General features: G+C 48.0%; 8 protein-coding genes across 8 annotated transcripts; 3 read left to right on the forward strand and 5 right to left on the reverse strand.

Annotated features, from left to right (window-relative positions):
- Positions 1–431: 431 nt before the first annotated feature.
- GGS25DRAFT_492953 (uncharacterized protein) lies at positions 432–5286 on the reverse strand. Its single transcript, XM_049261225.1, has 3 exons — positions 4700–5286; positions 2014–4644; positions 432–1953 (listed from the first exon to the last, which is right to left on the reverse strand). The coding sequence occupies exons 1-3, from the start codon at positions 4824–4826 to the stop codon at positions 764–766; spliced, it is 3948 nt and encodes a 1315-aa protein (XP_049117233.1). The 5' UTR covers positions 4827–5286; the 3' UTR covers positions 432–763.
- Positions 5287–7080: 1794 nt separating this feature from the next.
- On the reverse strand, positions 7081–8610 carry GGS25DRAFT_522268 (ClpP/crotonase; the record flags this gene model as incomplete). The annotated part of the gene is made up of 2 exons (XM_049264198.1): positions 7081–8469; positions 8560–8610. 2 exons carry the CDS (start codon positions 8608–8610, stop codon positions 7081–7083), a joined length of 1440 nt encoding a protein of 479 aa, XP_049117234.1.
- Positions 8611–9000: 390 nt separating this feature from the next.
- On the forward strand, positions 9001–10042 carry GGS25DRAFT_492958 (small nuclear ribonucleoprotein Sm D2). Its single transcript, XM_049261226.1, has 4 exons — positions 9001–9222; positions 9290–9322; positions 9400–9657; positions 9732–10042. Exons 1-4 carry the CDS (start codon positions 9203–9205, stop codon positions 9772–9774), a joined length of 354 nt encoding a protein of 117 aa, XP_049117235.1. The 5' UTR covers positions 9001–9202; the 3' UTR covers positions 9775–10042.
- Positions 9917–12331, reverse strand: GGS25DRAFT_303788 (dihydroxyacetone kinase). Its single transcript, XM_049257668.1, has 3 exons — positions 11149–12331; positions 10668–11018; positions 9917–10614 (listed from the first exon to the last, which is right to left on the reverse strand). Exons 1-3 carry the CDS (start codon positions 12071–12073, stop codon positions 10115–10117), a joined length of 1776 nt encoding a protein of 591 aa, XP_049117236.1. The 5' UTR covers positions 12074–12331; the 3' UTR covers positions 9917–10114.
- Positions 12332–13547: 1216 nt separating this feature from the next.
- GGS25DRAFT_522271 (nagb/rpia/CoA transferase-like protein) lies at positions 13548–15010 on the forward strand (the record flags this gene model as incomplete). Its single annotated transcript, XM_049264199.1, has 2 exons — positions 13548–14111; positions 14189–15010. 2 exons carry the CDS (start codon positions 13548–13550, stop codon positions 15008–15010), a joined length of 1386 nt encoding a protein of 461 aa, XP_049117237.1.
- Positions 15011–15303: 293 nt separating this feature from the next.
- GGS25DRAFT_522272 (uncharacterized protein) lies at positions 15304–15628 on the reverse strand (the record flags this gene model as incomplete). The annotated part of the gene is made up of 2 exons (XM_049264200.1): positions 15304–15533; positions 15595–15628. 2 exons carry the CDS (start codon positions 15626–15628, stop codon positions 15304–15306), a joined length of 264 nt encoding a protein of 87 aa, XP_049117238.1.
- Positions 15629–16040: 412 nt separating this feature from the next.
- Positions 16041–19442, forward strand: GGS25DRAFT_303909 (complex proteins associated with Set1p component shg1-domain-containing protein). Its single transcript, XM_049257670.1, has 2 exons — positions 16041–16461; positions 16535–19442. Exons 1-2 carry the CDS (start codon positions 16270–16272, stop codon positions 18827–18829), a joined length of 2487 nt encoding a protein of 828 aa, XP_049117239.1. The 5' UTR covers positions 16041–16269; the 3' UTR covers positions 18830–19442.
- Positions 19442–21455, reverse strand: GGS25DRAFT_303922 (NAD(P)-binding protein). The gene is made up of 3 exons (XM_049257671.1): positions 21057–21455; positions 20599–20965; positions 19442–20502 (listed from the first exon to the last, which is right to left on the reverse strand). The coding sequence occupies exons 1-3, from the start codon at positions 21283–21285 to the stop codon at positions 20055–20057; spliced, it is 1044 nt and encodes a 347-aa protein (XP_049117240.1). The 5' UTR covers positions 21286–21455; the 3' UTR covers positions 19442–20054.
- Positions 21456–22553: the final 1098 nt, after the last annotated feature.

Genomic DNA, 22553 nt, shown 5'->3' on the forward strand with positions numbered 1-22553 from the left:
TTTTTACCAGAAGCGTACGGCTCTTGGAACTTGATTGGCTGGAGTTTCAATGTTCGTGGTCATAGTTGTAGTGCGTGCGTCTGTCTCTGTATATCTGTCTATGGTGAACCGTGCCCCCCTTCCCCTTAGCAACCAGACAGCAACAGTTCTAAATAATGTATTCTAACCTAGGTAGGTAGTTATAAGTGGAAGCTTCAAGTTATTACAGCAATTATTCACTACTTACATAGGTACATAGGTAAACAGGAACTAGAGAAAAGCATCGTGATTAAACCGTACCTGACATACCTACTCCCAAGTACCTACAGAAGTGGGTAGCTGGTAGACGCCCGTTTCGATTCACATCAACACGTCAGCAAGCCAATAAACCAGAGGTATCGTCATGCCGTTCATCACATAACCTTCACAGTGCAGGATTGCTCATAAAAGTTGGGTATGTAATCTAATTTCTTCAATTCTTTATCCCTCCTATCCACCTCCACGGGTATGCCCTTCGTCACCGACCGAGGAGTAAACATCATCATGCATACATACATCGACCGAGTGTAGATGAACTTCCGTAAAAACACCGTTCCTTTGGGGTATCTTAATGACTCACTAGAGCCAGTTTCCGACCAAGAAACCGTTCAACCGTAAAAAAACCAGGTGCTGAATAAAACAAGCCTATAAACCAGGCAATCATATCCCTCATTGGATATTGCCGCATCAATAAGCCCTTAAAATGTGGAAACATTGTTTTGCAGTTGTACTACAAACAAATTGATTAATGGAAATCGTTGCCGTCTGCCCCCTTGTTCTCAGAACCGTTCCCTTCCGCCCAGTAATTAACAGGTTCATTAGAGAACGTAAGGCTGGGGCCAAGGCGCATGCCCTTCTTCTTTCCGTTCCGAAGCACAGGAGGCGAACTAGGCAAGGCTGGATCTGTGCCAAGTAGATTGTCAAAGATGAAAGGATCATCGGCAGCGAGCTCTTCGTTGGTAAGAGACTGAAACGTGCTTAGATCTAGTTCAAAATCGCGAGGAGGTGATGAAATCATAAAATTGTCAGCTTCGTTCAGGAGCTGGTGGATAGATCTTGTCATCGGTGTCTCGAGGATTTGATTGTCTAGTAGATGTGAAGGGAGAAAGTCGCCCGGCGTGTGGCGCTTAGCCGCACTGGAGCGAGGGGTCCTCGTTGGGGTGTGTTCAGGCATCGGAAATTGGCTTGGTGACCCAGCTGGGCGCAAAGATCTGGTGACACTTCTAGTGACAGGTCGATGGCTAGGGGTTGGATGGGTAGGGGTCTTGAAAGGACCACCACTGTTAGCCTGGGGGGGCGGCGTCGAGGGTCGGGGCGGGGTCCCAAATATATCGACATATTCATTATCGAATGAATTCTCCATCTGTGTTACTGGACCGCCATTCTCTTTATCCATCCCGCGCTTGCCTTCCTTCACATTATGAAACTCTGAGGACGTATGCACAACATTAACGGCAACTTCGCCCAGAATCTTATGCTGGCCGTCTTTTCGTGGAGACGGGAAAAGCAGTCGTCGTGTACCACCAAGATCTTCATCAACGGCAATGGGGCTGCCAGGGGTTCCACTTCCTCTGGAGTGGGTAGACGCTCGAGAATGCGTGGAACCTTGTCGGTTGGCTTCCAAATAGGAGCTCCCGCGTCCGTTCCCTAAGTTCTTGTTGGTGGCACCGCCTTGCTGTAGCGCCTGGCTAGGTAGTTCTGTTATAGAATCCTTTGGAGAAGCGGTACCGTCTAATGCCCCAATAGGATCTGTTGGTAGGCCGACTTCAGATGTTAGGTTTGTTTGAGGATCGCTCTTGGTGCGGGCCTTCTTTGAACGAGGCAGCCCAGAGCCATTTGCTCTCTTCTTTCGTGTTTGAGATAGCCTCTGCTCGTCCTTCTCCCATTTGTCTGGTGGCCTATGTTGCTTGAATTTACTGAACCAAATCCCACATGCTGTTTAATTGTTAGCAATTACCTAGACTTCGAAGGTAACATCTGGAACGCTAGACTTACGATTGCAAAGAATAACTTCTATCCATAAACTCTTATTATCAGTAGGACCGAGAGACTTCTTTAAGATCTCGTACGAGGTTGGCTTCCCTTCATTGTCCCTTTCAAGGATACTGATCGCCGTGACCATACCAGGCTTCTCTGAGTATTCGTGATAAGACGGAAGACCTCTATGCTTCTGCTTCCAAATCTTTCGCCAGGTTGGGGTCTGGAGAGCTCCACAGTTGCGACAGAATTGAGGAGCCTCCCCCTTGACCACAGCTTCTTCCAATTTCTGTCGAATCGTTTGTCTCTTAACGAAATTCTTGTTTGATTTGCCATCTGCTAGTACGTCTACCAGATCATCCGCGAACCCGTCAACTGGGCCGGTCGTATCGGTTTGGGGATGTGCCGGCTCTGAGGGGGGTGGGAATGTCAAGCCAGAGTGCATTGGATCGTTTGCGGACACCACTGGAAGCTCTGGTTCTGCGGACGGTTCCTGCCGTAATTGAGAGTTCACCGTCTCTGGCAGTGGTGGAAATGTTAGCCCGGAGTGCATGGGATCGCTTGCCGGCATCATTGGAAGCTCTGGCTCAATAGGGGCATCCCGCTGTGGCTGAGGGGGGATTGGGGGCCTCATTTGACTGTCAGAAGCTTCTGGGACCGGCTGGGGCTCCTTGTGGTTCAATGAGTCCTTCGCAGAGTCTGTGAAGGAGTGATTAACAAAATCTAGAGAATCGAGATGTTGTATATGCTGATCATCCATGAAATCACTGATAGAAGCGGCTCCTAGACTTGCAGAATCTCCTTGTGTAGTTACTTCCTCTGGTGCCACTTCCTTTTCTAAGGGCTGCTCGATAGTGACCTGCTGCAGTGTCTCTGATGATGCGTTCTGCATTGTCGGAAAACTTGGAGCATCGGTAACTGTTGGTGTTCTTATGGGCTCGCTGAATTTTCGGTTTAGATGAGGTGGGTTGTAGATGGACGTTTGGGGCAAGAGCTCAGGAGGTCCGGGGGTCTCTGTATGGATGATGAGGTCATTCTGAGCCTTGGTTGAAGCTTTTTTGGCGCGGCTCCGACGGGGTTTCGGTTTCGGCTTCGGCTTCGACTGGGCTGCTGCGAGGTCGGTCGAGACTGTGGCAATAGGCATTTTGCTGGAACTCTGCTCTATCATTCCACTCATGAAACCTGAATCAGGAAGTGGTCTGGTGTTAGGCATTGGTGGTAAGATTGGGCTCGAAGGGGCCGGGCTGGACTGGACGCTATACAGTGTAGACCGGGGAACCGGAGGCGACGAGCCAATATCTGCGGGACTCGGCTCGTCAGAATACGTCTGAGATGGCGAGACTCCAACAGAGTCTGTAGGAGAGCGAGCATCCTGGCCGAAGGATGTAGGGCGGTTCAAATCTAGAAATGACGAGGTATAAGAACTTTCTGGGCCTGAGCCAGACATCGATCCACGTCTCAAGTTGCTAGGCGCTATTGATCGTGTAGGAGGGAGACCTGAATGACGATACTCAGGAACTGGCGTCGGGGCCCGTGGAACTTCCTGTAGATTATTGCCTCCAGGGCCATCGCCCGAGAGACCAGTTGGACGGAAACTTCGAAGTGATCCTGAAGTACTAGCAACAACTCGAAGTGACTCTGGAGCCGAGCCAAAAGTTGCAGTGTTGCTACGTTCCGCCTTGGTCATTGTAGCCCTCTTTTTAGTTGGCGGGGGTCGGTCATCGGCGTCGGTACCGTCCTCATAACCAGATGTACTCCCTTCAGCTTGGAGAGGCTTTTTTCTCGGTCTTCCTCTAGGTCGTCCCGAGGGGGGTCGGCTAGATGCCCTAGACGCGGGTCGTGACTGGGGCTTTCCTCCTTTCGTAGGGGGCGGTGCTATCGCTGACTCCTCAGGGGCTGTACTCTGTTTCTGAGTTGGAGCAACATTAGAATCTTGGGCTCGAGTCAATCCATGTGAATCCCTTGCAACTGGTTCAATGGAGGTTAGGCAGTTCTCCGATGCTTGCTGTGGTAGTTGGTTGCTTCGCATTCCCATGTCATTTCTTGTATCATAGTTCGAGTAGAAAGGCCGAGTCGGCGCTGGTGCTATTAGTGCGTGATTGGAACATGATCCGGAGGGCTGCCCTGAGTGCGGGTGGGACTGATGGAAGGAATTCCACTCCGTGTTCTCCGAGGAGACGGGCGTAGATGTTCGTTGGGCCGGAAGAGGTTCGACGCTAACTCTCTGAGGTGGCATGGGATTACTTCGTGCGATTTTCATAACAGCAGTCAGCTTCAGCCTGACTTCCAGTGTCTCCTTGATGCCATTCCCGAAGATAGCGAGTAGGTTCTTGGTAACTCTTCCTGTAATCAATTGCTGTTGGGGACCCGTTGAATTGGATCCCTGTTGAAGACCCCAGCTAAGCATACCTTGTCCGACCAAAGGGGTATCAGGCTCAGAATAATCAAAGGCATACACCGTGTAGTCCTTCTCATTGTCACTAGCTAGCTCTGGGCTGCATTGTGCCACGGCTTGGAGACAGGTTCTCAAGTCGATCACTCCGATTGAGTTCTGCTCGTCTATTGGGATTGCTCGGACTTGGAGAATATGTGGCCATCGTGCGAGGCATCGTTCTTGGCAATCTTTATCGAAGGTGTATTGAACTTTCACTAGACAAGTATGGCGGTCAGTTGAGACATTACCCAAAGTTAAGATGATGCGTACGGCCCATTGGTCTCAGTTGCAGACCGAATTCGTCGACTCCAGGAGCGCTCGCACCCCATTGTGCATTGTTGTTATTGTTATTGTTGTTGTTGTTGTGGTGGTTGTGGTTGTGGTTGTAATTCGCCATCTCGGTCGGTAGCAGGAAGGCCTCTGCTTCCTGCGACAGACAACTTCAATACACCAAAGCGAAGGATTCGACGGTTTACTAATATAGGTATGTATTGTATTGAATGTTGTGTTTAGGAAGTAATCGTTAAAAGAAGCGTGTGGAGTGTGTCATGATCGTAAGATGCGTAAATAGTAATTCTTCCGAGTTCACCAACGTCCAAGGAAGACGCGAAACAAAACGTTGACCGGTCCTATTGAGTTGATTGTGCGGGAAAAAAAAAAAGAAAAGACGGTAAAGATGATGGGATGAAAATATCAGATGCAGAATCGATTCTTGGACCAGAGTTGGTCACTCAAGAATTGAACAAATGTATTCTAATTTCAATTGACGAGATTGTGTAATGCTAAGTAAGTAAAGGGAAGGTTTGTTGAACAGATGAACATTTGAAGGTGAAAGATATTGTGGATTGGATCTGGTTGAGGTACGAAGTACAAGTTGGATAGATCAGGGATGCAAAAGTTGTACCCCTTAAGCAACGCGTTGAGACAAAGTACACAGTGGAGATTCGCGCTAATAACTTTTTGAAAAGCGCGTTGGAGAAGGTTTCGCGGTGGGATAAATTGAATATGTACCTAGGTACCTAAGGTAAAGTACCTAGGTTAGTACGTCACGTCACGTCGGGGTGGCTGGGGGGCATTTGCCATTTATGAGTGGACCCTAGAACTGTAAAAGAACTTGAAAATGGTCCTCGTGTGGGGCGTGGGGAGGGGAGGTGGGGTTTCAGGCCAAGTGACTGCTATCAGCACCTGCAACCAATCAAATTCTATGAATACTGAGGTAGTATAAAAGGTTGTTAACCTTCAAATTCCTAGCTAGGGCTGGCAGTTTAACAGCTTACATACCTAATGCAGTTAATGAGGGTTTCAATGTTGATGTCTTCTTCAATGTTGCTGATACTAGGAAGCTACTTACAAGTTACCCTAGGTATGTAGGTAGAGAGTACCCAGTCACCGACCAAGCGAGTGATCATCATTGATATTATTGATAGTTTGTATATTATCGAATGGAATATCATCAAGTACTAGGTATTAAACCACAACATACCTCATGTATGTACATACTATGTATTAGTATACACAAGGAGTGAATCGTTTCGGTGTGTACACCTCACTAGCAAATTCAATTCCAACAAACCACTCTAAAAAGCCTCACACAGCTTCCTTTATTACAAAACCCATTATCCCAGATGTCTGATTCCCAGACTTCAGTCTACGTATAGCATTGTCTCCTACAATTTGTACATCTGAGATAAAGCTGTGAGGCTTCCAACAAGAGGCCTCTCTCCAAAGCGAGAAGCAGGCTACCGTATCGGCCTTGAGATAAATGATAAGCAGGTCTGATCCGCATCGTCGCAGTATCGTAGACATCCTCATTGCCTAGTTATATTTTGGTCGTCTCTTAGCAGGTATGGCACGATACAAGCCTCTTCCATATACTAAATTGTGAAGTTGTATAAGATGCTTCCAGGTACTTACATAGGTGCCTAGTGATGCGATAAGAGTGAGTCACGTGACACCCCCTTTTTCACGCACTCTCCAGGCTCACTACGTATCTATCGCCACCCTTCCTGCCACAACATAGCCAGAATTGCTCCATACTAGAATGATTGGTCTGTTAGCATTTTTATCTAGAGCGGTCGCATAATTCAGATATCACCTTGTACGCGGCTGTAGATCTGTACACAAACTTGTCACAAGATCACCTAGGTGGCTAAACTTCTCATACACATGTTCTGATCTTACTCAGCGCCAGATACCTACCTACTTACATAGAGCGCCAAGATATTTATATGATGGGTAGCTGGAAGGTAGAGCTATCTACTTAGTACTTCTTCAATCCCAACGCTGTATCTCAAAGCACGGAGGAAATATCTGGTTGGAAGCTGGGCACCTGAATGATCTTGCGATATACAGGTAAGGAGGTGGAATTAAATCGCGCTACTATTGCAATAGTATTAGCACCACCCTTAGCTACAGCACAGCACTGGGAAATGTGTGAGAGCCAGCATCAGTATGTACGTGGATTTATCCCTGAACGTGGCATTCTAGAAGTCTTGTTAGTCCCTAATTCCATCAGCGTTGTTAACATTCGGTACAAACTCAGTACCGACATCTTGGTACAATACATAGTATTTACTTCCAGATAAGTAGCGGGGCGACCGCTTCTATAATACACGAAGACGTAGTGCACTATTGTGTGGTGGTGAGCGAGATCACTCGTTTGCCCATTCCACCCACCCTTCTTCATTTGTGATGGTCTTTCTGGTAAGAATCTCATCCACAATAATGTTGATACCTTGCCTCCCCCTCTTTCTTCGGACGAATTCCTCGCGGATTTTGTGACGAGGTAATTGATTTCCCCTCACAAATATTTCGACGTCAGCCTCTGAGGGGACGCCGAAGGACTGATATGGATAGTCAGGGTAGTCTCTGTCGGTCACCAAATTAAGCTCGGGTAACCTTCCGATCGGATCAAAGAAGGGTTGGGCGATGTCTTGATCTGGCGGGATATCTTCCAAGCTGGCTGGTTGCCACTCAGGTGTGGGTTTCGGCTCTTTCGCTAGTTGAGCTGTTACGCCCTGGGCGAAGTCAGGATGTCCCATAAACTTGGCGGCTATCTGGTACTCTTCTTGGAAAGTTTCTGCGATGGACCACTGTTTTCCTGCCCGCATTTGCGCAAGTGCCACGTGAACTGAAGTAGGAGATCGTTTATGCAACGTAGCTAAGGTTTTCTCAGCCCATTCCTGAGTCGGGCCCTGCTCGTCCTTCAAGGCATCTATAATGTCGGTAATATTACTTTTATCAAAGCATCGATCAATGGCTTTCCGAAGTTCGCCGCCTAGCAGAATTGGCTCGCCATGTGGTAGGCCAGTTGCATACTCCTCGATAGTCATTTCAATAATGGATAGGCGATGTTCCATGCTATCATAATCCTTGAAACGCAGCTCAGCCAACCGTGCTTCTAAGTTTGGTAAACTCGTTGAATGCAGGTAGTGTGTTGCAATCCCCGAATAGAATACGTTTGCGCCTGTGACTGTATCGCTTGTGAGCGCTAAGTAGGTGCCCACGGACCCTGGCATTCTCGGCAAAAAGAACGAGGCACCAACATCGGGGAAGAAGCCTATGGTAGTTTCGGGCATGGCGAACACTGTTCTTTCAGTGGCGATTCGGAACGGAGCATGAATGCTAAGCCCTACACCTCCACCCATTGTGATGCCGTCCATAAATGCGATATACGGTGTCTTATAGGTAGCGATGTAGTGGTCTAATTGGTATTCCAGCGCAAAGTAGTCGACCGATTTTCGTTGGCCTTCGGGTCCTTCTTGGTTTTGAGTTACAAGTGCCTTTACGTCGCCTCCGGCGCAGAATGCCTTGTCACCAGCACCCTTCATGACAATGACATTCGCCATATCTGATTTTTCCCATTCGACCAATCGTGGGAATATCTTTCGGATCATAGAGCCATTGAGAGCATTGTATTTTGCAGGTCGGTTGAGTTCGATGGTCCGTAGACCATAAGTGTTGGTAAAGACGACATCACGGGGCTCGTCTGTACTCAGTTCCTTGGGAACTTCTTTTATAGCCTCTGGCTTCGTAGACATCTGTTAAAAGAAGAAACAAAAAAAGGACAGTTAGTATTAGTTCAGCGGTCGAGTGAGGGTTAATAGCTATAGTTACTATATTTCACATACTTGCGCTCTTGCGGTCATGCGAGGATCTAATAAGTTGGCTCTCAAAGGCATCGTGAAAGTAGGTCTCCAGCAAGGAGGGGTCGCAATAGAAGCTGCAGACCCAGCTCTCCTTATTAGGACTCTAAAAGACATCTAAATTAACTCTTTCAACGATGCGCAATATGAAGGCTATATGCCCATCGAGGAAGTTAGGTTGGGGGGACCTCAATGATGGTTTAGAGTTAAGTCGTAGCTGTTATGTATATACAATACATGTCGATATACATTGAATTGGTGATTTGGTAGCAATTCTTGAAGTTCAAAATGTTCAAATGTTGCTTTTTAGTCCTGAATTTTTATTATAAGTACAAAATACCATGTACTTACCTACTACATGTACTAAGGTAGTACTGCACTAGTACTAAAATACCTTTAGCCTTGATCTAGCAATGCATCGAAGTGGAGAGCCTATTCAAGTTATTCTTCTAACGAGAATTAGACCATATTTATTAACTTTTCTAAAGTCGCATGCTGCATCTTCCATCTTGAATTTCTCAGCCTTGCGTCAATCTATTTACTACCGATACATTCGTTGTAGTCCAACCACTCACTCCCATTCCACTTCTATCCTACATACCCCCAAACCGAATACCTCAAAACCACCATGGCGGACGCAAAGATTCAGTAAGATCAAGACTTACCAATAACAAATATCCCTTTCATGATAACAAGCTAACAATCCGCTTTGTAGGGAGCTTCTCACGAAGCCGCGCAACGAATTAACGTACGCACTCTCCATTCCCAGCGTAGCTCGCAGCTTCGTTGATCTATAACTAACCATGTGCCAAACCAAACAAACAGTGAATACGAGATTTCCTTGCTCGAGGAACACGAGTTCAGTGCCGGTCCTCTATCCATTCTACAGACCGCCGTCCGAAGCCATACCCAAGTTCTCATCTCGTGTCGCAACAACCGCAAGCTTCTCGCTCGCGTCAAGGCCTTTGATCGACATTGCAACATGGTGCTGGAGAACGTCAAGGAGATGTGGACCGAGACCCCCAAACTCTCCAACGGAAAGAAGGGAAGGCCCGTTAACAAGGATCGGTTTATTAGCAAGATGTATGTTTGTTATTGTTCTATATCCATATCCTGACTTGGTGGTGGAAATATTAATATGCTGATCCTTTTTATAGGTTCTTACGAGGAGACTCGGTTATTCTAGTTTTGCTCAGCTAGATGATTGGAAATGAGTTCTAGCTACTTTGTACTCTAACGCATTCTACACGGCATGATCTTTTCCATGGGATGTCCAAAACAGGAAGACCAGGTCTCGAAGGTTGGGACGGCATTTTGATGCAGATTGTTTATCCATCTTCCAGGGTACGGTCATTATGGACATGCTGGCCAGCTTAAACTGCGACGCAGCTGAGAGAATGGGCTTAGCATGGAGGGAAAAGATACAATATCTAGCCGTGGCATTAATGAGAGAGCTGACGCTACCTGAATCTGATTATGTGTCTTGAGCATTCCACCCGTTCCGTGTTATCAATACAAACCCCGTGAGAAAAGAAACTGATTATATAGCAACCCAACTGTCATCTTCAGATTTTATCCCGGCCAGCCCCAAGAAAAAGCATGCCAGACCCCAAGCGCCAGGGTCGGGCACTTGCTCGAATCCGGATCCTCCAACATATACCGCTCGTCCTAGGCTGGGGGCCATACCCTTGGTGTCTTCAGCGCCTTTCTTTGAGGCTTCGGCAGCCTTCTTGAGACTACCCGTCTTCCCAAGGACCTCAACGAAAGGATACAAGGCATCAATAATTGTGCGATCACCTGGCCCGGCTGGTGTATATTTAGACAGCGCGTCACAACTCTGCTTGAGGGCACCGGCCCAGACTTGCGAAGTGGCCTCCCCGGGTGAAAGCACTCGGAGGGAGTGCACAAGCGCGTTGAGGAAGATGGCAAATAACGCTCCTGAAGTACCATCCATCTCCGTCTCGACAACAGAGACGATATGAGCGACATCGACCACAACGTCTCCCGTTGCTGCATTTTCTGTTATGTGTTTGAGAATAGCTGCAGTACTGTTAGCTTCCAATTGCACTCAACCGTATGTGGTAATGACTTACCTTGGGCGCCACGCTTCAAGCCGATGCCACAATCGCCGTCCCCAACCACGGTATCGTATCTCGTAACCTCTGGCTCAGCAGCAATAACAGCCTGTAGTCCTGAAGCTAAGATGCTGCTAAATGCGTTTGCGTTGGTCTTGAGGCCGCTTGACTTGACACTTGAATCGGTTCCCGTTGCGTCTTCCCTGGTGGCACTGTTTTTTGCTTCCCAGGTGGTTTTCTGTATCGGTGCCGCCCACCCTGTAGCCTCGCAAGGGTAGTCCAACAGCTCGATCATACTCGGTCCACCAATATCCGTGTTGACGACATTCAGCAGCGAAATGCTGAATCCAAGTCCATTCAGACTCGTCACTATAAGATTGTTAGTGTTTGTTACTTTGTTCTATGATCTAAAATCGCGATCTAAGATCATGACTTAGAAGTATGGGGCCCTCAGCTGAGCCCGAAGGAGTTTCTGAGAACGACAATGGAATTCGCTTACTGTAAGTTCCACTCAATATTCTTACTGGTTGGATGCCCCATGATCCTAATTGCTTCACAACTTCTGTCGTGATGCCACCTAACTCAAGGACACTAACTCCTCCGAGGTTATTCACGAGAAGGACTACTTCGTTAGAGTTCACATTGAGGAATGCCCGATCCTTATCGCCTTGGTCCAGTAGCTGTGACAGCATCGTGCTCACAAGCTCTGGTAGTTCAACCTTGGCGCGTCCTGAACCTGCTTCGTTGTGAATTCCCATTCCGACCTCCACCTCGCCGTCTTGGAGATTTTCGGCGGGGTTCGTGTCTACCAACGCCCTCCCAGGCACATGTACATGCTTAAGGCTAGCTCCGACGCTTACGAGGTTGTCTGCTGTAAGCTTGGCGACGCGGTAAACCTCCTCGATACTGCGTCCCTGTGCCGCAAGAGCGCCGGATATTTTGTGCACTAGCACCGTCCCGGCGATTCCCCTTCTACCCACCTTGCCTCCCTTTTCTCTTCCAACGCCAACGTCATCGCCAACAACAACCATTTCGACCTTCAAGCCGGCAGCCTTGGCTTTTTCGACGGCCATACCAAAGTTCAGGACGTCTCCGGTGTAGTTCATGACTGTGACTAGCACGCCCTTGTCGGTATCTACCCTTGAAGTTATGGCCTTGCGTATCTGCTCTGCACTTGGCGACGCAAAGATGGTTCCAGCAACGGCAGCGGAAAGTAGACCAGAGCCAACAAAAGCACCGAAACTGGGCTCATGTCCACTACCACCTCCGCTGATTATGGACACTTGAGATGGTGCATGGCTGGGTCTTCTGTAAACAATCTTGTTCTCGGTGTCCAAAGCGACGGAAGGATTAGTCAAGGCAAGGCTCTGGAGAGCTGAATTTACCAACAGAGTGGGATCATTGATGAAGTGTTTGGTAGACATCTTGAGACACTGCGACAAGTTCACGGATTGCAACCTTGGAATATATGTATATATATAGGTATAGGTATACTGTATCTGTCTGCAGGTGTCTTCGAGATGAGATGACTTTTAAAAGGGGGTCTGACTGAATATATAGTATAAACAGGTATAGACTTTGTAGATTATAGAAACAAGATGACTTGGGAGACTATCGTGAACATGTAACTTGCATGTGGTGACCAACCCTCGGTACTTGGTAGCATCAATGTTGTTATTAGATCGGTAAGGATGGTTACCTTTACTTCTTTCTCGGGTCGAGACAGTTCTAACAGTACCAAGTAATCGGGAGATGATGCCTTGGAAACGCGGGGTCGTTACTAGGTACTTGAAAGTTGGCGAGTACGAGTTAGCGCCGGATACGGACGCGGGTAAATACATACATTGATGACGTTTAGTTGATCCCTCTCCTGCTACTTGGTTCACTCTCGGATGGTCTTACCTTACGTAGGTATGTAGGTGGTACAATATAAAGTTGATGTCAAACCTTACCGAGATATGTACCTAGGTACATGAACATACATAATCCGAGCTGTGACTCTGTGAGAGGGGGAGGTGGGGTTTTGTCGGTATCATCCAAGGTCAACTGTTTAGTAAACCCCGAAATTGTTATAGCGGACATATCTCTATACGGCAGATATATAGCGTACATATCGTGTTAATGCTTCACTAGGCTTCATTCGTCGTCCTTTGTCAGCGAAGATAACACCTAGTTACCCCTTCCTGATTCAATGCTGACCTTGGGATTTAAGATATCAAGGGGCATGCCCTGTAGACTGTGAATCAAACGATGCAGACAGTCCATTCCAACCTGATATACAAATATCTAGGTTAGGCACCTTAGCGGGTAACTACAATGTACGGATTTATTACATCGTCATTGAATAGATATCTTTGTTGTACACACTTTCAATGTTTATGTGAATACATACCTAGTATGTAATTTATTCTTTGTATACATATAAACAAAGTAAATTTATTCTTTGTATACATATAAACAAAGTATGTACTACTATTAGTAGTAGTATGAACATGCGTCACGAGGACTTTCGTGAAACTACATAAAGTCTGTTGTGGCTCAATCAAACCTAAAATACATATGACTTATGTAATATAGACTAAATACATATGTACAATATACCATGCAAAGAACCCCGCCAACCCTGTGGCTTGCGCCGATCTAAAGTTTGAATCCTTGCATGGCACCCCACGTTCAAAAGTTGTGACTCAATTTCGAGTCCAATTCAAGATTATTTGGTCTCCTCTGTCATTTGCGCGTGCCGAGATTTATCGCGAAAAAAGGAAAAGTCGCACCTCTCAGGTGCTTATCCTTTTCCTGCGATTGATCCCCCACACATATCCAAGGGCTTTTTCTTTCATGGGCCTTATTTGGTCTAGATTCTATTCTTCCCAAACCAATCATCACGAATCCTTCACCATGTCAACAGAACAGGATGGACCTGCTCCGGAGGCCACTCCACAGCCAGCTAAGAAGCCCGAGAAGCCCCAAGTTCCTCCGAAGAAGGAAAATGGTCCAAAGAGCGAGGCAGTAGACGCTTCGAAGCCACAGAAACCTTCTGGTGCTGAGCTAAAAGCGAAAGCCAAGGCCGAGAAGGCTGCAAGACGAGCACAAGTCAAGGCTACAAAAGAAGTGGTCAAGGTAGAATCTGCTGTATCCTCATCACCTGGTCAACAAGGCCCATCTGTAGGCGAAGTCAAGGGCGGGAAAGCGAAGGGTAAACAAGATGGCAACTCGGCTACTGCACCAGGAGCAACAGGGCGACCAGTATTGTCTAAGGGACTGTCCTCTATCGCTCCGGCCGAACCAAAGTTTACTATCCCCGAATGCTTCAGCCATCTTTCTATGGCTAAGAGAATTCCCATGACACAAGCAGACAAAGATGTCCATCCATCTGTCTTGGCACTTGGCCAGCAAATGGCTACCTTCACCATTGATGAAAGCATTACACGCCTGAAAGCTACCTTACTAGCCTTTAAAAAGGTACTTGAAGCTCACGGAGATGAACACCCATATATACATATAATATATATGCTTAACATATGCTAATTGCCGAACAGGTTATTGATTCCTATACCACACCCCCTGGGAACACGCTCGCAAGACATTTAACACCACACGTCCTGAATCCTCAAATAGAGTACCTTACTGCATGTCGACCCATGTGCTTTTCTATGGGAAACGCGATTCGTTGGCTCAAATTACAAGTAAGCAGGATCGACCCAGATGTGCCCGAGCAAGAGGCGAAGAGGGAACTATGCAGCAGCATAGACACCTTCATACAGGAGCGAATCAGCATGGCCGATCTTGTCATCACCGAGAAGGCCGCAGATAAGATTCAGGAAGACGACGTGGTGTTGACTTATGGCCGCAACAGCATGGTAGAACGTGCTCTTCTTCATGCCCGTCTGATCGAGCAAAAGAAGTTTACAGTCACTGTCCTTGACGATCCATACGAGAAGAAGGGCCAGACGCTTGCAAAGAACCTTACCGCAGGAGGCATCAGAGTGACATACAGTGGCGACTTTGGTGGATTAAGATGGCATCTAAAAGGCGTCAGTAAAGTGATGGTTGCTGCTGAGGCCATGTTCAACAATGGATCCATGTACGCAAGTTCAGGGACTTGTGACATCGCCATCGCTGCAAAGGAATTGGGTATACCAGTTCTTGTTTTATGTGAGACGATCAACATTACGGAGAGAGTTGCGACCGACTCCCTGACATACAACGAGATCGATCCCGAAAGAAGCTCAGGCGCATCTTTCAGACTGTTGTATGACACCACTCCGGATAAGTATCTGTCACTTGTATTATCAGAACTGGGTACGGTACAGCCTACATCTGTATCAGATTTGCTGCGTAAACTCGAAGAGTCCAACTAGAGCTTGAACCCGAGGAAACCAGAGTAATCAGGTAATGAGATAGATAGATAGGCCAAGGACAGGATCTTCTGACTAAGAGGCTTTTACCAATGTATCGAGCCCCTTCAGTATGAAGCCTTCAATACCATCCCATCGCACAAGAGGCGTGTTGACCATCTAAACGGTCAATTACCGTATTCACAAGCAACTACAACATACTCATATGTCGGCTTGCTCTTGTAAATCGTAGACCCTTTATTCCGTGAACCCCACTATATGTACATTGATTGATTCAAGTAGGTTGGGAATGCTCTTTATGCGGCTACCCCGTTGTTTTCGGCTTCCCGTGCCGCCTTTCTAGCCCTCTTCTCGATGATACTTCGCTTGCGCTCTGCTAGAACTGCCGCTTGTCGGTCGTCGACACCCTGTAGCCAATATCCAAAGCTTGCGCCAACTGAGGCGAAGACTGGGTAGGTCCAAAGAGAGCCTCTGTTGAAGAACGGGCGCATCTCCAGGCCGAGTCGCCAGATGTTGACGGCGACGCCTATTATTGGCTAGTTAGTTGTAGTCCAGGAGACAAGAGGTTCAATCTTGTGTGGCCATACCGAAGCCTGACCAGAAAACGACTCTGTGCACCATTGTGATTGATTGGAGTGGAGTGGTGATATCTCAACCGGCCTTTCTCGTGGGGGATATCTTCGTATATCGTGAGGCTATCTCAGCTTAGTGAGAAAGGGCAGCGAACCTCGTGAAGTGGTGGTTAAGTCGGAAATAGAGGATGCTTGTGGGAAGTCGAGTGTGAAGGTACCTAGGTAGGTAGGTAGGTCAACGATATGAATGAAACTTGAATGGAAGTCTGACTGGTTGATCTAATGCATGGAATCATGAATAAATTATGAAATTATGAAATCAATGGATTCAAGCCACCAAGCAAACTACCAATCAAATCAGGTTCTATCTAAGCTCATGCACGGACCACTTCCAAGTTATGGAAATTGAGGATTAAGCATAAGTGCCTAAAGGATCCAAAGCCAAAGCTGCCAGTGCCAATCTTGAAAGTCTCCGAACTTTAAACCTTTTATGTCAAAGTTCCCTTTTTCAACAACATTGAACTTCCTTTTCATATTCCATTGCTCATGGTCTTCTCTTCGTAGAATTATTCCTTTGAAATAGAGAATTTCAAGCCGCACACGATACTTTGAATATTAAATTTCACATGCTAGTTTCCTGAATCTATTGACCGTTGGTCTCTGGGTCTGACGGCCTCATCGGCCGCGACCATGGCCTCAGCAGAGCAAACACCTGTTCCAACGCCCGGCACTGCTGCTTTTACGCCGCGAAAATTCAAGGCTTCAGACCTTCCACTAACTTCTGCTACGCGATCTGCGATTGAAGGACTAGCGCATAGCTTCAAGAAGAAGGGTGGATATGACGCGATCCGTAAGCAAGTCTGGGAAAAGTTCGAGCAGAGTGTAAGTTATCATGGCAAATACACAACGCGTATATATATTTATATTTAGCTTACTAAATGCCTCTAATTCTTAGGATTACGAAGCTCAAGTCACCAAGTCGATTCTCGAAGTTGCCGAACAGGAACTGGAGCGTAATCCTGCTCAACTTTTGACTTTAGACCGCCGAAAGGCAGCCGCCCTTATCGACGGCGCTCTAGATCGATCCGGCGTTTATCAAAAGGCCAATGAAGTTCTCGATCAACTCATCGATGTAAAGGGTATCGAGGCGCGCATGCGTGAACTGCGTCAAGCTGAGATCGGTGTCGAGGCTGCCAAGGAGGAGCAAATTCGCGGCTCCAAGACAGATGCGGAATATGCTATCGAGTCAGCCCATAGCCTAGAAGAGCGTGAGCGGATCCGACGGGAACTGAGAGTGAAGGAGGAGCAAATATTGGAAGAAAAGCGCAAGATTGAACATGAGGAGAGAAAGAAACGGGAGCGCGAGAGAGAGCGCGAATTGGAGAAGGCAGAAACTAAACGCAAAGAGGAACGAGACGCTCGAAGGCGCGAACGTGAGAAGAAGGAAGCAGAGCGCGAACTCGAACGCGAGAAGGAAAGAGAGGAACGTCGCCGTGCCAGGGAGCGAGATCGTGAGAAGGACCATGACCGAGATACTCGGCGCAGGTCTAGAGATCGGTCGCGTCATCGTGAGCGAGACCGGGGCCATGATCGTGATAGAGACCGCAGCCGCAGCCGCCGCCGCGACAGTAGAGAACGCCGACATCGTGAACGATCACCTAGGGAAGAGAGAGGTCGTGGTAAGCCTGAAGAGGTTAAAAAACAGCTCACTAAGGAGGATCATGAGAGACTTGAACGCGAAGCTCTTGAGGACTTACTACGGGAGAGCAAGAGGAGTGCTGCCAAACAACCCGAACTTGAGATTGACGAGGCTCTTGCCCCCCCGCCTCGACGAATCAAGCCTGCTTCTGCTATACAGCCAATACGTCGCGAATCTGTCAAGAACTCGGATTCTAAGAAAACACCCGAGCTTGCTAAAGCCGATACCAAGGACTCCACGAAAGATGCCGAGGATGCAAAGGAGACGAAAGAGGTGAAGACAGCCGCAAAGGAGCCCAGCCAGGCTAAGGATTCTAAAGAATCCAAAGAACATGTCGAATCTAGAAGGGCCAAGGAAAGCAAGGATGCTAAGGATGCTAAGGATTCTAAAGCCAAGGATGAACGAGGAGGAGAAGCTGGTACAGCTCCTTCCCATCATCACCGCGACCGATCGCGTGGTACAGAAGATGGCCGCAAGAATCGGGACCGCGACCGCGAGCATGCTCGGGACAGCAGTCGCTCTCACGCCAAATCCGACCGAAAGGATCGAAGCAAATCACGACATAGATCAACTCGCCGAGATCGAAGTCGCTCTAGAGATCGTGACCGGGTTCCTGATAGAGACAGGGACTTTTACCGGCCTGGTCAACGAGATAGGAGCCGTTCTCGCGTACGATCCCATCGAGAGAGGCAGGACAGAAGTCGTTCGCATGACAGGTATAAGCCTGGCCACAGAGAAAGGAGCCGCTCTAGGCGTAGAGAAGATCGCGATAAACGTGCACGAAGTCGCTCGCCAGTCCGCCCGGAACGACGAGAGGATCGCCGGGATAGGTCTCGCTCAACTAGGCCTCGAACCGAAAGAATTCGATCGCGTCCAGCCCGAAGTCGATCCCGATCCCGACCAGCCACTTCTAGTAAGCCTGAACTAACAGATGCCGAAGCTTGGAAGCAAGGCGAAATAAAGAAGCGCGAACAAGAAGCGAAGGCATATTTAGCCGCGCAACGTGAGGCTCGTGAAAAGGGTCTACCCGTTCCTGGTGTCGATGACAAACGTAGCACAGGAGATCGCTCACCTGAGATCAAGAGATCGCGTGTTCCCGACGAGATTGATCGGTACAGGCCTGTTGATCGCGATACTCGAGCAGCCGACAAGTACCGAGAACGGGACCGAGAAAAGGATAGAGACGACCATCGGGATAGGGATGGTGATCGAGAGAAAGATGATCGACGGGATCGTCGGCGGAGCCGCACTAGGAGCCGTAGCCGTCGTCGTGACAGGGATAGGGATAGAAGCCGTGATCGTGAACGCCACAGATCTCGTGATCGATACCGCGGAGAAGGAGCCAGAGATAGGGATCGTGATCGCGAACGTGACCGAGATCGTGACCGGTATCGCGAAAGGGACCGCGATCGCGATAACGATCGTGATAAGGATCACGATCGCGAACGCCGAAGTCGTCGTGAAAGAAGTACAGAGTCCCGAAGAGACCGGGATAAGAGAGATCGAAGAGACCGAAGTCGTAGTCGCAGACGAAGTCGAAGTCCCCGTTAGTCACAGGGAAAGCCATCGCCCTTCCCTTATACAGCTTCAATGTTGAACCTTTTTCCCTACCATGGACCTGCCAGGTGAACCTTGGCATTTAGATAAATGGGTCGGGATTATAGTGTTGATGCAGGTTCAGGGAGGGGGGTATTCACAGTCGCGGTGTAGAGGCGCAACGAATAATTTGCGTGACTCGGAAATACTGAATGATATACCCTACAATTCATTAGGCGTTGTTGTCTTACAGAAAATTTATTCCGGGCAGCGATGTAATCTCCGGGTCATTGAACAACACGTTGTCCACTATCGACATGCCTAATTGACGCCAACAACATATTCTTTTTCGTGGGGGACGAAGAGTACTGCTGACTGGAATGAGTCTATGAACTTTAGGGCTTGTAAATGGTACACGAGTTGCTACAGTTCAAGCATGACATAAATCAAGCATTTCTTCAGACGAAACAAAACTGCTTCACATCTATCCCAACTACAATGGATTCGCCATGGCTAACGCGCTGGAATATGCGGTCGCAGACGATAGAGAATAAAATGCCCGGCTTTTGCTTAAAGCATGACCACAGTCTACATCCCACCTTGTGTGGCTTTGTCGCGGATGAATGTAACGCTTGCTCTCTCTCATACAGGAATTAGACGATGGTTCTTTACCGGACACCTAGTAATCTCTAGGCTAGGCGGTTTCATGTAATAATGGATATTGTGGTGTATCAGCCCCAAGTTACCCTCGCCACTCCCTATCGTTCATATGATTTCGATTACACAATTACCTACGGGAAACTCAGCTCTTGCAAAAGCGTAGGAGAAGAGCGGTGATATGTGAATAATATGCGGTCTCTTGACACCTTTTTTTCACACACGCTTGATTAATCATATATCCATCACCACCTAGCCGACAATAACCTCACGGTGATTAATCTGGCCTTCTCACAACTGCATTTGATCTCATAGCCCCATGGTAAAGGCTTAGATTAAACTAAATAATATACAGTTAATAAGAAGCTAGTCTACTCGTGTAAACAAGATGATACCTACACACCCCAGCGGCAAAAAGGGATTTGATCCGGGGGAGTTCTAGGACTATATGTACCCTATACCCCTTAGTCCTCACGCCTTTTAGCCATACCTATATTTCTTGGGTACCTATATGACTTATGCTCACTCCATCACCACTATAAACATATCTCCCCCGCCCATTTCGCCACCCTAAACATAGGTATCATTGGAGGTACTTCTTCAACAGGAAATCCGCCGTATCCACGATAGTCATCTCATACGGTATCCACTCCTGCCCCGTCGCCCGCAACGCCTTCGTCGCATCGAACGCGATAATCCCACTCGCCGCCGGCGCGTAGCCCGTCTCGTACCCCTCTCCCGGATCCCCCCTCGCCACCCCGAAGGAAGGCCGGTGCTGGTTCAGGATGTCTGCGATGGCCTGGGCCCCGCCCACCGCGGACGCGCAGAGGAAGCGCTCGCCGTCGGCTTGGGTGGGGTGCGAGGCCGACCACAGGATCACGCGCGCTACGTCGCGGATGTCGATGCTGGACTCGTAGAGGAGCATGGGCCCTGGGATGTCTGCTTTTTGCAAGAGCTTCCAGATGTTGGTCAGGGAGAAGGGGATCTCGTCTTGGGTTTTCCAGGGTACGAGGGGTGGGCCGATGAAATATCTATTTTGTCGTCTGGTGTGTCAGTTGGTTCCATTTAAGTATTCCGTAGCTGATATTCAGCAGTTGTTGATGCATCACGGGAAGAAAATAGCTCACGTGGCTTGGATAGTAGTCATGCTAAAGGCAGGTTTCCGCTCGTCACGAAACCTCCAGAACGCCCTCTCGGAGGCAGTTTTGCTGGCGCAATAGGCGTGCAGTCCCCCAGCATTAGCGCCCAGTTCTGCCACAGCTTCCTCGGAGGTCGTGTTCCAGTCTTTTTCGGTGTAAACGCCAGTTTTAGGGGGTACATCGAACATGGCGGCAGCTGAAGACATAAAAATGACGCTTCGTAGTTGTGGGCCGGCGTTCCATGCCGACTCTAAAACCCCCATGGTGCCGCTTAGAGCATATTTGACTAACTTGCGTGGCTCCATCGTCCATGTTTCTTTAACAGGTGACGCGAGGTGGATGATCGCAGTACATCCTAAATAAAGGCTTTCTGTCAGCTTCAGCCCACAATAGTAATCCTACAACAATGTTATAGGGTGGTTTCGGGCTTTAATAAAAGTTCATACCGACTACAGCCTTGTCAAAGGCACCAGGTTCGGCCATATCGGGGACGTGTACGACTTCGGCTCGGCCTCCACACCCCAGACTCAACAACGCTTGCTGTACTTCGGCGCCGGCATCTAGATTTCGGACGGTGCCGCGTACGTCATATCCAGCCCTCAGCGCAGCTTCGGCGACTCGGCCGGCGAGGTAGCCGTTGAGTCCGGTGATGAGAACCTTCCCCTTGGAATACATAATGTCTTTCTTCCTTTCTTCTTTATTCTTTCTTTCTTTCTGATTCTTTTCCTTCCAAACAATAATGTTATAATTATTATTATTATCAATATGAAAGTCAACACAACACAGACTTAGCTTGCTACCGAGACCACAGCACGGTCGACCATGTCCGGCGATGGGAATAAATAGAGAAAGAGGAAATCTACCACGGCCATCTGTCTAATGCCCCTTCCCCTCCTTGAACACATTGTTGTCCTTTTGCAACCTCGAAACGAGCCTAAGAAAACCTAGGTAAGGAACAAAGCACAAGATTCGATTACCTATCTACTGCCTATCGACCTACCTAGTCGGTCGTGCGATGCGGTGTTTCGGTCCCTCTTTCGTGGATTCTTTTATTTTAATTTTTCGGATCAAAATAATCTCCTCCTGTCCTTTCTACAGATCTACAGATCTAGAATTAAGAAAGAAAATAACTGTGCCCCCCGGGAATTTTTCCCGCTTTGCTTTACTACTTGCGGCTGAACAAAAGGACAATGCATAGCGCCAGCAAATGACGGGGGAGAGGGACCATGCAGTTTGAATGTCGTGCCCCCCGTCCAAAGCTAACACCCACCCGGTCGCGACGTTGTCCCCCCTTATTACCCTTTTTGGAAACGAACGTCACTTCTGACTGGAGCGTTCGGAGGTGGCTTTTGCTGCGGATTTAATGACCTGCCGCCGCCGCCCGCTAAGGCGCTCCCGCGGCCGTAGGAAGCCGTTAGCGAGAGACCTGCTGTACATTGTTCTACCTACATGTGTACTACACATGTAGGTAATTGTGCAGCTAAGTCCTACATATGGATATCAATGTAAGTAGGCAAGCTTTTAGGTATAATACATGAGGTACTAGGTAGGTCCTTGATAGCTTGATAGGCTTGTAGTCGAACTAAAGCACAGCGAAGTCCTTTTAACAGCATTAACAGAGAACAGATAACTAATCTAATAACACAAAAACACCGTACCCACCTGCAATCTACCTATTTTGGTCTTACCTAGCGGAGTTCAATGCTTGTTTCAAGTGGCTACCGAGTGCTCGGTACCTGGTAACAGCCTAGCTAAGGGTGAAATAGCCGAATAGATATGTAAATCATAGCAAGCCCCAGGAACCCACAAACGCCTCCTTGCTTATTCTTTGACACTTTGCTTGCTGGCAAATCTCCTTACGGCCCCATACGACTATTTAAGAGATAGTGGGTTTCGAAATCCCTGGTTTGATAATTACTTTCCCTGGCAGCTTGTATATAGTA

Source organism: Hypoxylon fragiforme (genome assembly GCF_022984875.1).
Source record: "Hypoxylon fragiforme strain CBS 206.31 chromosome Unknown GGS25scaffold_5, whole genome shotgun sequence".
NCBI lineage: Eukaryota > Fungi > Ascomycota > Sordariomycetes > Xylariales > Hypoxylaceae > Hypoxylon > Hypoxylon fragiforme.